Source organism: Clytia hemisphaerica, unplaced genomic scaffold (assembly GCF_902728285.1).
Source record: "Clytia hemisphaerica strain Z4C2 unplaced genomic scaffold, Clytia hemisphaerica genome assembly, whole genome shotgun sequence".
In the NCBI taxonomy this organism is placed as follows: domain Eukaryota; kingdom Metazoa; phylum Cnidaria; class Hydrozoa; order Leptothecata; family Clytiidae; genus Clytia; species Clytia hemisphaerica.
In genome coordinates this window covers 343,469-356,595 of record NW_027104477.1, presented here as the reverse complement: position 1 = coordinate 356,595, position 13,127 = coordinate 343,469, and the positions used below count along the sequence as shown (strand labels likewise).

General features: G+C 34.0%; 2 protein-coding genes across 2 annotated transcripts; both read left to right on the top strand.

Annotated features, from left to right (window-relative positions):
* Positions 1–2,154: 2,154 nt before the first annotated feature.
* On the top strand, positions 2,155–4,270 carry LOC136821487 (dnaJ homolog subfamily C member 27-like). Its single transcript, XM_067077719.1, has 3 exons — positions 2,155–2,429; positions 2,851–3,205; positions 3,574–4,270. The coding sequence occupies exons 1-3, from the start codon at positions 2,223–2,225 to the stop codon at positions 3,795–3,797; spliced, it is 786 nt and encodes a 261-aa protein (XP_066933820.1). The 5' UTR covers positions 2,155–2,222; the 3' UTR covers positions 3,798–4,270.
* A 1,762-nt stretch (positions 4,271–6,032) lies between these two features.
* LOC136821488 (IQ domain-containing protein K-like) lies at positions 6,033–12,854 on the top strand. Its single transcript, XM_067077720.1, has 6 exons — positions 6,033–6,249; positions 7,581–7,678; positions 8,299–8,351; positions 9,205–9,282; positions 11,440–11,581; positions 12,281–12,854. The coding sequence occupies exons 1-6, from the start codon at positions 6,165–6,167 to the stop codon at positions 12,395–12,397; spliced, it is 573 nt and encodes a 190-aa protein (XP_066933821.1). The 5' UTR covers positions 6,033–6,164; the 3' UTR covers positions 12,398–12,854.
* The last annotated feature ends 273 nt before the right edge of the window (positions 12,855–13,127 follow it).

The following is a 13,127-nucleotide window of genomic DNA, read 5'->3' as shown; positions in this document are numbered from 1 at the left end:
AGTTTTCCTGAGCAGCTCAAAAATACTATTTTTCTCTCCGGAGCTCTTCCGGTGCTTCCGGAGCAAGTGATTTTTAACACGTTCTAAAAAAACCGTTTAAACATGGTTACAAAAAATATTATACATACATATATGATGGTTCAGCCATTATAATGAAATTGAATTTGTCACATTATTCAAAAGCATCACTGGTGGTCGAAATATTGAAAAATTAAAAAAACATGAGGTTTCACTTCCATGAGTCGGCTGATTTTTTAAAAATACGCATGTGCGCAGTTAGCTTTCACATGATTTTTTTAACTTTTTTATTCAATTAGGCATAACTTTTGATCTAATGAAGCAAATTTAATAAATGACCCATCAAAATTTAAGTTTATCTTTCTTCTTTCCAATGAAATAGGCATGGTTCTTTTAAAGTTTTTAGATTTCAAGAAAATCAGTTTCAAAGAGCAAAACTTTTTTGTGCCACACCCGGTATATAGGAAGTATATCTATAGAGGTATGCGATTCAGACTATTCTACAGTAGACAGTTTTTTCATCGACCTTTTCTTAATAACGAAGTTGCTTGTTAGACCTATCAATGCTCAAGGTTTATCCATGAGGCTTATGCTTTTGAACCATGCTTTACACTTTTTTATTACCCAAACAACTAATCCAACTTCATGGAACAATAAAAGTTCCAAATCGAACAGTAATCAAATAAAAAAAATTTGGTTAAAGTTTGATGACTGTTAGATTGATGTTTGATCAGTATTCAATTATAGTTCGATAGGTTTGATCTTTTCGATTGCTTTGTGACAAGGTGAATAACCATAGCAAGTGCCACGCTTTAACCCTTTCAGTCCCATGCGACCGCACTGCGGTCCCTTTGGACCCGTCATTTTTTCCCAGAGGACTGCATAGCGGTCCCTGATTTATTTTTTAAATTGTGATGTTTTGGCGGGAAATAAAGAGATGTCTTTAAACAGCTTTCAAAGAAGATAGGATAGCGCGTTGTTTGCAAAAGACTGCGTAAAAAAAGCTTGTTTGAGTAAAAAGTTTTGTTTACAAAAGTACTTAAAAAAATTTTTGCAAGCAAAATCTGTAAGACCGAAAATGGGATTTTTTACAACTTCTATCAATCATTATGATTTTTCTATGAGGGCTAATCAAACAATTTTTTTTTCAGTTAGTAGATACTGTTGTGCTAAACATTTATCAGAAGAATGAATGGGTTTAAATCATTTTTTCATAAAATAATTACCATTGAATGGCAAAAAATTGCTGTTTTCAAATTTTTTTTGCCTATCTCTGGTCACGTGACACGCTGATAACATCATTTGGTAAATTATTTTCTATCAAAATGATCCCTAGATACTATAAGTGAAAAAGGGTGAAAACTTGAGAGGAATTTTGGGTGAATTGTGAGAATTTGTTGCACTCGCAAATCCATTTTAGGTTAGAAAAACGTCAATTGACATTGGGGGAGCCTTCCAAATTCAGACTTTCCACGGAAAATGTCAAATGGACGTTTTGATTTCGAACCCCTACCCCCATTCAAATAATATCAGCCATGGCAATCAAACTTGATCTCAAAATATTCAACCCTTCTCCTCCCATTGCTTGCTGTATATAAATATTTCATCGTTGTTTCGTCAGCTATCTTTATTTTAGCTATACGACTCGCATAGTTTACATTTAAGAAATAACAGAAATAATTTCTAAACTTTTTCACCCATAATCCCGGAATTTTCATCTCCATAATATAAAGCGACAGAAAAAAACCGGCCGTATGCAGACCGCGCGAGCCGCCAAACAAAGAAAACCCAAGGCATAAACATTGGGTCGTGTGTTATGGTTTTCAAAACAGCCAAAGGGGATTGATTAAAAACAAACATGGTGAAGTAACATTTGGCATGGAATGAACTTCTCTAAAATTGATTTTTCTGGTGAAAATTTCTTTGCCACAAAAGAACATTAACAAATTATACCCCTACCCCCTTCTCCCAAAAAACTTTGTTTAGGCTTTGATTATACGCTAAAGTAAAAATAATTCTTCACATATAATTTCAACTTCCAGGGGTCATTCAAAATTTCTAGGAGGGTTGGTGAAAAGTCAATACCAGACATCTTGTAATATGTATTACAGCAACAAATACTGTCCTTCCAAAATTGACATTGTTCCAAAATATCATGGTCTGAATTAAAATTCTCTCTATTCTAAAACTAACAGCATGGCAGAATGAAATCAATTAGAATCAAAGTTCTAAGTATAGGGAATACAGAAACTGGGAAATCATGCTTGATAAAGAGATACTGTGAGAAAAGATTTGTCAATAAGTATTTACCAACAATTGGTGTTGATTTTGGTGTTTCAAATATCAATGTTGATGATAAAGAACTAAAAGTCAATTTATTTGATTTATCTGGGCATGCAGCTTTCAAGGAGGTTAGTTAACCTTTTATTCATATTATTTAAACCTAACACCTTTTGAGGGCATAAAGTGAATACAGAATCTAGGATTACACAAGGTTAAATGTTTTCATATAGTATTATCAGTAGTATACCTGACATTGTTTACGTTTTTCACATAATTAATTAATTTATATTTGTCAAATTGAAATTGGCCATTATTCTTTCGAGAGTCATTTTTTAAAGAATCATCTCTGTGCCAGAAAACATTCTTTGAATTTTCCAAGGACTTGTTTGTAAATTGTTACTTATCTATTCCATAATTCTAGAAAAGAGGTTATCACTTTGTAACAAAAATTGAAAATCTTTAGATTTAAAAGGGTTTTTTTTACATAAGTGGAATATGATTCTATATAATAACAGGTGTTTTATCATATTAATATTTTCTTGTAAAAAGGTACGGAATGAGTTTTACAAGGACACTCAAGCAGTCATGTTGGTTTATGACGTCACTAAACAGCATACACTAGATGCTTTAGATTCATGGATGAATGAAATTAAAAGTTACATAATAAATCCTAAAGATGTTGAGAAAATCATCTTCATGGTGTTAGCAAATAAAACTGATAAGTCAGACAGGTGTGTTAAACACGGTCATGGGAAGTTATGGGCTCAAAAGAATGGCTGTTATTATTTTGAGACTTCAGCAAATACAGGAGATGGAGTCACCAAAGCTTTTCAAATGATGTTTAAAGCAGTGATTGAGGTTCTGGATACAGGTCTAAGACCAAAATCAGCTGGAATTACACTAGGTATTTTGACCTCTTTTCAAGATTTTCAAATTCATATCGGCTTCTTTTTCTTTTTATAATGCACAATTTTACGGATTTTCTTCTCAAATGAAGTAAAGTATTCTAACAACCCAAAGTCAACCCCTGGTCCCGTAGAATGACACCAGCCTGTGCCTCACCAAACCAGGAGATTTAAAAGTTATATAAAAAAATCAATGTTTAGAGCCTGAAAACCTGGGTTATCTAGAATCCCAAACTCCAATTAGTGTTCTAGTCGGCCTGGTTGATCTTAAAAGGAAATCTGTCCTATCAATAGAATCATAAGAATCTTGAGACCTTATTGTTGTGTAAATAACCATTATTTTATTTTGATCTTTGCTCCTTTTCAGGGTATACAAAAGAGCAAGTAGATCTCATCAGGAAATTACAAAATGCAAAGGATCATTATGGATGTCTTGATGTACACCGTCATTGTTCTAAAGAGGATGTCACTAAAAGTTATAGAAGGCTTGCTAAGTTAATTCATCCCGATAAATGTACTGCTCCTGGAACAGAAGATGCGTTTAAGAAATTGACCACTGCTCGTGAGGAGTTGATTAAGTTATTCAAATGAGGCTGTATATTTTATTTTGTGGATTGATCTCTCACTAGCTTATCTTTCAAATTAAAATTTTAGTTACAATTGGACAACCAAACTTCTATTAAACACCCCTCTCATAGACCCACTGGGACCCCTTCCTACTGGAAAAATTGGCCAAAATATCGTCTCCGTTGGAGAATTATCTTACAATTTTGTTCCCTTTGAAAATAATTAGATGAACCAATCCTCGCTGTGACATATGCTATTTTTCCCATCCTCACTGAATTTTCTGACTTAAAAAAAAAGAATTGAGATCCCCAGCCATAAAAGATATGGAAATATCAATCCCCATCGTTTTTCATTGTGTTATTTCTATCCCCGCTGGCTGAAAAATCCTGCCAGATAGATCTGTATGGTGGCCCATAAGTGCCAAGTAATTTTTTATTGAAAAACTCAGAAAAATATTTTTTTTATAAATGAAAATAACTTTCATTTTACAATTTAAATTAACTTTCATTTCAAAATCAATGTAAAAGTAATTTCGTTTTCAAAATGACTTTAAAAACAACTTAAAATACGACCCAGCAAGGCCACACAAATGTTTTAAATTTTGTTTTAATTCTCATTTACTTTTCGATATCATTTTAAAAAGCATTTTGTTTTTTTATTTTTAAAATCACTTTTCTCACGTAGCCCATCAGTGCCAAAGACAGCTTTGTCTCCAGACCCCTACAGGCTTAAAAGATTGAAGTTACTATGGTTACTTATTGGTTTGTTTACAGTTCACGGCCCATCAAGGCCAAAACAACTTAGTGCTTAGACCCCAAACATATTTACAAATGTTTAGGAGAGTATAAAATGATATCCTTTACTCCAGTGTTCTATGGTACCATAAATGAGAGATTTTTTCTCCGTCACAGTGCTTTTCCTTTCTATTGTTCTTTGTTTGGCTGGTGGGTTGTATTGTCTTGAAAAATTTACTTCTTTTTGCAGACAAAATTATTCATCAAACAATGGGGAACATAAATAAAGAGTCGAATTTTTTCTTAATATGCAGCATGCGAGCATGAAAGGAAAAATGTTGAGAAGAGAGGAAATACACTTTTTTATATAAGAACAATTTAAGAACAGTGGAGAGGCTGAAGTTAGAGAGTTATAGCAAAAAGAATCCCTGGTTGCCCTGGTTTCTAAAATCCTCTAAATAATAAAGTAAATAGCCAAAACTTGTTTTTTACCTTGGAAAAAATAAGAACAAAATAAGAACAATTCAAGGCTCAAAGTGCCAAAAAATTAAGAACAGCCGAGCCTCAGCAAAGATTTACTGGTTCTTATAAAAAAAAGAGTGTAATAAGAGGGAAGTTTTATTTACTTCTAACCCCTTTCATGTTGCCGCCATATGCTTTAATATTTTTGGCTCCCCAATGTGACCCCCCCTAAAACAAACAACTGGTTCGTTCTATTATCAAAAGAAACTTTATCTGTTGAAATTTACTCATTTCTATGAGTGGCCTCAATGGGCTGTCAGATCAATTCATTTAAAAAAAATTAAAATTGATTTTAAAATGACATGGCCTCGATGGGCTGAGTTGGAAATCGTTTTTGAAAACAAACCCGTTTTTAATTTGAAACGAAAATAGAAAGTAGATCAATTTTGAAATCAAAATTTAGTTCAAAACTTAAATTAAAAGCTATTGCAAAAATGAATGTGAAAAGTAAATTGTTTTGAATTTTTTTATAGAAATGTCAAAACAATTTAACTTGGCCCTCATGGGCCACCATAGATCTGTGAGAAGTAGGTGTTATTAAAGTTACAAATAACTTTATTTTGAGGCTTTGAAAAATAAAATTGATGAGTACAACCTTCTTGCTTAATTTAAATAAAATGTGTAATGTTAGAGCATTTTTCTAAATTATTTTTGTATAATATATTTGATTTTGATTTTATTAAAGATGTTGATTTTAGTTAAAAATTAATTATTTATATTTTAATTTTAAATGAAAGTGGTGATTATTGTAAATAATGTTTTATTTTTATTTTTTCAATCAGGGGTGTTTTGGATAGTATCTTTGTTGATAGACGTATGTTGCCCAAAATAATACCTGATTTAAGTGCTCTTAAGAAATTTCAAACCCTACCTTGAGGATATTATAAATTAAAAATTGAAATTATAATTCGAATAGGTCCGGAAGCTTTACAAGTGAAATTCTTGCAACTTATTTTATTTCCCCTAGCTTTAGGTACGTTTGTATGAATCTCTCAAATACACTCTTTCGTTTTCTATTCTTTCATTTTCAGTATCAAAAATGTATAAACCAATCAATATGAAAAGAAAAACATGACACTAATAAAACATCAATAAAAGTAATATACTTCTTTTGAACCAACCAATCAACCAAAAGATGGCAGAAGACGAATTAATGCAGCTACTTCAAGTTGATCTCAATGCTATTGAATTGGATGCCAAAAATCTTGATCCTAAAAAATGTAAGAAATTTTTATTTTGGAATTGCTATACAATATTTTATTTGTTTCGTTGCAAGGTTGAAAATAATTCACTGCTAACCCATTATCCGTCGCTCGGGGACATTTGCGTTGTTTAGTCGTTGTTCATCGACGGTAGACGTCGAAAGCCCGTTGTTACCCGTCGATGATCAACGGATATAAAGTTCACTTTTTGCAATCAACACTAAATCGATGGGTAAGTGTTGGTGAACAACGGCTTTTCTCAAAGCTTTCCTTAGTCTGTAGGGGTAGGGGTCGATATTTTACGTGGATAGCCCAGTAATCTAGGACTTTTAGACAGTCTTTCGATTGCTTTCACGGGGTCCACGGCCAGCCGGCTCGGCTATCTATGAACTGAACGGAACATTGGAAGGAGCGGGGATTCGAACCGCGAATCCCTGGTTTGAGACGCTGACGCCTTTGACCACTTGGCCATCGGTCGTTCACCCGTTGTTCGAGCGTCGGTGAACAACGCTATTTTCGAAGCTTTTTTCCCTCCGTCGTTCACCTGTTGATCGAGCATCGGTGAACAACGACTATTTTCATAGCTTTTTTCAGTCTGTTGTTCACCCGTTGTTCGAGCGTCGGTGAACAACGGTCTTTAAAAAAATGATTTTTAGCGATATTTAGCGTTGTTCACTCGTTGTTTGTGGTGTCGATGAACAACGAGTAATTTAAAGTTTTTTCCCCACCGTTGTTCATCCGTTGTTTGAATGTTGGTGAGCAATAGGACTTTCTATGTTAAATTTTTCACATTATATAATCGTTGTTTGACTGTTGGCGAGGAAAGGGTTTTTCCAAAACTTCTTTTGTTTAAAGTATGTGGAATCGAACGGCCGAAAAAACGAAAAAATAGTTAAAAATCACTCTCTTATTAGAGCCTAGAAGCAAAATAAACAATTTAATAATCTTTTTATCGCTGATTTCAATTCCAAAGCAAATGGGAAATCTCCCTGAAAAAAGGATCTCTTTCGTTTTCTACAGAAAGTGTATCAATAGTAAAATTATTGATAGCTTGATCGATTTTAACGATAATTAACTTCAGGCTGTTCATCGATAGACTGGTTTGTATCGATAAAGAAGCTCTATCGATAATTCTATCTCTATATAGGATAGCGATACAATTTATCGTTGGAAAGTCTTTGAAAGAAGTGGAAATGTCCAAACGAAAATTGGCTTAAAATTTAAGAATAAGGTTACAAATATGCGAAGGATTTCATGTTATAAATGAAGTACTTTGTTAAGAGCTTTTTTTAGAAATATTAGCTTTTCAACTATATTGATGATAGAACTGTGATATTTTATATTTTCAGGCAGTGCACGCCAATACGTTGAGACCTTTATCTTCCCCACCTTGCTCCCTGGGTTGAATGATTTGTTTCAAGCAGCAAAAGACAATCTTGTGTTTGAAGTAAGTTCTTTAACGATAGAATATCAACAATCAATCGAATCGACGAGCTATGGTAGAGTGATCTAAGGGGAGGAGGTACTGGCCTATAGCCGGGTGGTGGTGTCTAATTTTGAATCTCAAAAATGTTAGTACCCGTACTACCCCGGGTTTATCACTCATTTCAAGCTAGTGCTAAAATTTGGTATTATCACCAGAATGGGTGAAAATTTATCAATTTTTGCAAGTCAGAATGGAAATTTCTAATTTTTAAAAATTGAATTGTCGCAAAATACTTTTCATTTTTTAAGCTCAACCACATTTTGAAATGTTGCGATTTTTTTTACAAGATTTAAGCGGGAAAAAGGGCAGCTTAGTTAACGCTCTCTAATTTGAATTTGAGTGAATTGGATTTTCATCGAATAAGGGATCATCTTGAATGGTGTATGACAGTTTCTTATTGACGATGGCTTCCAATATTATCGAATAATGGAGCTTACCTAATAGTAGAACGTCGAATTAATGAGCGTCAACTATATTTGAAAATTTATATATAATGACATTGTCTTGAATTCGAGTTTGACATTTATTTCATTATAAATATGTAACCCCTTCACGTAACCCATTGGTTTTTGTTACTCTAGAAAAGAAGGACGAAATTCAACGCATGTGACTTTCTTACTGAGTACCTTTACAAGTAAGACAATATTTTGTTCTTTTGAATTAATCTTTTTTATTTTAACTTAGTAAATGCTTATCGATTTTCAAAATTCACGAAAAAACTGAGTTTATCCTGGTTGTATCATCGCTTAGGTTAGCCTAGAAATCTAAGCTAGACTGATTGAGTCACTTGGTTTAGACTGATTTTTCGCTGTGATTAGAAATCTTTGAAACAACGATAACTCTATATTGCCACAAACCTAGCGAATTCGAGCTTGATTAATCAGGCCACACTTAGGTTTCATAACTATACCAAAACACTACACATGACCCCGGAGGGGGCACTTATATGGTCCGACCCACGGCTTGTGCCGCCCTTAAGGGTAGGTTTTTCGAGACCCTCGAAATGCACTGTAAGGGTGTACTTTTGATAGAATGTAATACAAGGGTTTACTTTTAGCTAGAAACACTGTAAGGGGACTGCTGAATCGTAAGTCTGGCAGTAAAAATCTTTGTATCTTTATATTTTTGACTTTCATCTATTTTGATTTGTTTTGCATATTGTCTCGACATCTCAGGCTCGTTTTTGGGTGGCTTCAGCAAAATAAGATATGCAATCAAGCTACACTGTAAGGGTGAGAAACGTTCGGTAAGACGTACTGTAAGGGTGCCTTTTCACTGCTTAAGAGCTGCACTGTAAGGTTCCGATTTTGATAGCTAATTTTTTGGTGGCACATGTCGTCGTTTAGAAATCGAGTGCCCCCCGGGTACATGACAAATTAGTGATATCTGACACAGAATCAAGTTATAAAGCTTCTTTCAATTCACGCAATTCGTTGGCTCCCCATCGTTATTATTATAAATCATAAAATTTCTCTATTTCGATTCAGCAATAATCCAACACCGAAAGATCGTGAGAAGCAAGGCTTATGGGATATCCCCTTCGTCAAAGAAATCAACGGAAGAAAGTAAGGATCTTTTAAATTATTCTTTTGACGTAAGGTGTAGAACTGCATTGTTTTCAAAATTAGTCTGGGTTTCTAGGTTTGGCGTTGACTTTTGAATATCCTTTTTCTAGAGGAAATGCAAGTAGGAAAATAAGTAAAAAAACCTTTTATGCTTGAAAACCCAGAGTCTTAAAACTGCGAGTAAGCATCGAATTGGTAAAGTACAAAATCCCTCTCATATGTTTTGATACAAGGGGCGCGAATCAACCTCAAAAGCCACGCCTGCTTTGCAATTTTTTTGCCAAACTATTATAATTTTTTGAGAAATTTTTGACCTCATTGCTCCGGCCTAGGAGCCTTAAATTCTCTCTCGTCCGAAGACGACGACAACGACGGTCAAGACATTTTTATTTGTTTATCTAATCCGATGATCTATTCCGATTTAATAAAAACGGATTATCTGGATTTCGATAATATTGCGAAAGTATTTAGAAAAAGATGGCTGCCGAAAGTGGAAAGATAGTGATCATTTTCATCATTATTCATGATGTTTTGGACATGATTTATGAGAAGTTTGATGCATACTGGTCTAACAATGTGGAAAGACTTTGGAGAAATTTTGACCATGAATCGTCAGCTGCTCGAGTGCTTAAATCTTGCATATGGCCATATGGCTAACTTCTCTAGTTTTATGACGCACAAAAAAAAACCATAAGCATAAAACTCTGTAACTTGACAATGGAATGAAACTTTCAAACACACATCCATTGGAATTCGAAAGAGAATACTAAAATTACAACATTACAGTGCAAATTTGAAAACGATCTGAGCAGTTTTTGTGGTGTTATGTGTATGGCTGAAAATGATCCTGCTGACTGGGCGACCGTTCCTTTTGATTTTTCAAACCCGACACAGATATTTTACAAACATTATCACTATGAGAATTCAATAAAGGATATTAAAACACAATTCCTGTCTAAATTTGAACAAGATTGGAGAAATTTTCACAGTATTATGGCTTAAAATGATCGTTTTTGGACTTTGTCGTAATTTCATCATGGCTGACGACCGTTCCTTTTGATTTTTCAAACCCGACACAGATTTTTTACAAACATATCACTATGAGAATTCAGTAAAAGGATACAAAAAAACAATTCCTGTGTAAATTTGAACAAGATTGGAGTAATTTTCACAGTGTTATAGCTGAAAATGATCGTTTTTGGACTTTGTCGTAATTTCATCGCGGCTGGCGACCGTTCCTTTGATTTTTCAAACCCAACACAGATTTTTTACAAACATATCACTATGAGAATTCAGTAAAGGATACTAAAACACAATTCCTGTTTAAATTTGAACAAGGTCGGAGAAATTTTCACACTGAAAATGATATTTTTTGGACTTTGTCGTAATTTCATTTGCTGGGGCGACCGTTCCTTTTGAAGATTTTTCAAACCTGAAACAGGTTTTTTCCAAATATACCACTATTTATTACATACACAATATTGTACCATTTTATTTGGTTTATCCTACTCTCCCTCAAGTATTATCCCAACAGAAAAAAATAATGCTTAGCTAAAAGCCCGTGACCTCTAATTTAGGCTATTTTTCTCCCCAAAATTTTATCTGGACAATCAAATCAAGAACTTGGAGATATTGACTTCTAATGTTTATCTCCTTTAGCTCCAATTTTGAACTTTTTAGTTGAGGATGAGTGGGCGGGGGTGGGGTTGGTTCTTTAGGCAAGAAAGTGCATGTGTAATCACTTAGAAGAGCTAAACTTCCAGCTGGTTTTTTTATTTGTTAAGATTATTTCTCATACTCGCTCTGCAATAGAAATATTACTGGGCTTTCTGATCTGTTCTGATTAGCAGTTTGTGGGCAACGTTCTAACACAACTAACTCAACAAGCTCATATCTTTCACATCTTTTAATCTCTTAAGCCGGAGCTTCCAGCGCAGCTGGTTTATTAAAATTTCATTGAGGAAGGATATCATAAACTTACTTTCTTACAACTTTGGTGGCAAAGGTTAAATAACAAGGGTCTATTCGCCGGCGACGAGTTTATCTAACGTTCATCTTACAATGTATACATTGAGCATTAGTTGGACGTTGACACAACGGGTATATGCAAGCTGAGGAATTAACAAAAATATTTTAATTCTGTCCGGTCATTTTTAGCCCTCGACCTCCCATTCCACTTTCATTGATATGGACAGAGGCTGAAGCAGCTTTAGTCATACAATCTCACTGGAAAGGATATCTTGTGAGGAAGGAACCTGAAGTTCAAGAGTTGCGACAGTACCAAAAAGAAATGAAAGAGGTAAGTTACAAATTTCTTTGATATCAAGAGTTAAAGGTTACACACACTACAAAACATGTTGTCCGGTAATACATTGACAATATTTATTACCGAGTGTTGTCGATATACTTTTATAGAGTACATGTTATTTGTTCCGTTCATTACGGTCCGCAAAACATAGTTGTTCGCCAATAGATAGACCTTTTCATAAATTTGCGTCACGAACATCACTCGCCTCGTATTCAAACAATTTCCATAGTGATCATATCCCTTGAGACATCAAATGATTTTTTATGAATAGAAAGTATTTGTAATAAAATCCGCTTGGATTAATCACCATGGCAATAATTTCAAAACGAGGTAAGTGTTCGTGACGCAATTTATGAAAAGGTCTAAGTCCCCATAATTCTGTTCATTATGAAACGAAGAAGATATCTTCCGAGTCGTTGATCTCGTAATGAATTAACTGAACCAAATATCCCCATGGCCCTATCAAATTCAAAACAGTCTTCTTTAAAGCCCCCCCCCCTCCAGCGGTTTGCGTAAATGCTTGAATGGGCTTTTTCACTTACGTGAATGTGTGAAAAACAAGAGAAAATTGCGTGAATGCGTGAATTTGGGAAATTTTTTTGCGTGATTGTGTGAATTGAAGGTCCGCTGGGGGGGGGGGATTCTTTAAATAGGGTTAATTTCGATGGATCAACTTTTGTTCTATTGTAGAGTTCGTATCACATTATGTTCAAAGTGGAAGAATTTTGGAAGCAACATAAAATTGAAGACCTCGACGAGGCTGAAGAAGTTATTGAAGATACTTTAATCAAAACTGACTTTCTATAGGAATTACTCTTATTTTTGTTTGGGCAATCGAGATTAGAATAAAAAATTGACTTAAAAACTTTTAATTTTGTATGGTCAATCCAGACTTATATTGACTTTTTGTTGATGATGTGATGATGAAAAGTTTTTAACCAAAATAACTTTCTATAGAAAACCCTCTTGGTATTGTTTGGCTTATCGAGGTGTACCTATATTCTTAGTGGATTAAACATTTACAGTTTTTTGATGAATGGAGACTTTTCCTGTGAAAGCACTATAATTCTATTGAATGAGTTTCACTAATCTCATTGTAAATTTATTAAAATGAACCTGTTAATATGCTATTTGATGATGTAATATATTCTAATTTAGAAATAATTAAACAAATGTATCAAAGAAATTATTTTATAATAATGCTATACAAGTTCGCAGGCCACCGTTCAGGCACATGAGCCGCTCTTTTTTCGGTTTACAATTTTCTTAAAGGGGAAGTTAAGTAATTTCTAGGGGCTCCAAAAGACGAACAGACATTTTTCTTTTAAACAAAATCTGTACTGATAAACAGTGTTTTGTAAAGAGATTCTGCTAGACCTGGCTAGACATTTATTCGTTTTTTTTTCAAGATTTCTTCACGTTTCTTCGATTCTATACTTTCTCATTCTTTCTAGCTACAAGATTAGTAAGTCCTTGACCTTTTGTGATAATTTTAGTTTGATGAAGCAACCGTAAATGCTAGATTTGTAGATGCGGA

Excerpts from the sequence above, each read along its gene's own strand:
- LOC136821487 (XM_067077719.1), top strand. The coding sequence starts at position 2,223 with ATGAAATCAATTAGAATCAAAGTTCTAAGTATAGGGAATACAGAAACT. Across the intron at positions 2,430-2,850 it reads GGCATGCAGCTTTCAAGGAG|GTACGGAATGAGTTTTACAA; the intron begins GTTAGTTAACCT and ends TCTTGTAAAAAG. Across the intron at positions 3,206-3,573 it reads ATCAGCTGGAATTACACTAG|GGTATACAAAAGAGCAAGTA; the intron begins GTATTTTGACCT and ends GCTCCTTTTCAG.
- LOC136821488 (XM_067077720.1), top strand. The coding sequence starts at position 6,165 with ATGGCAGAAGACGAATTAATGCAGCTACTTCAAGTTGATCTCAATGCT. Across the intron at positions 8,352-9,204 it reads CTTACTGAGTACCTTTACAA|CAATAATCCAACACCGAAAG; the intron begins GTAAGACAATAT and ends ATTTCGATTCAG. Across the intron at positions 11,582-12,280 it reads ACCAAAAAGAAATGAAAGAG|AGTTCGTATCACATTATGTT; the intron begins GTAAGTTACAAA and ends GTTCTATTGTAG.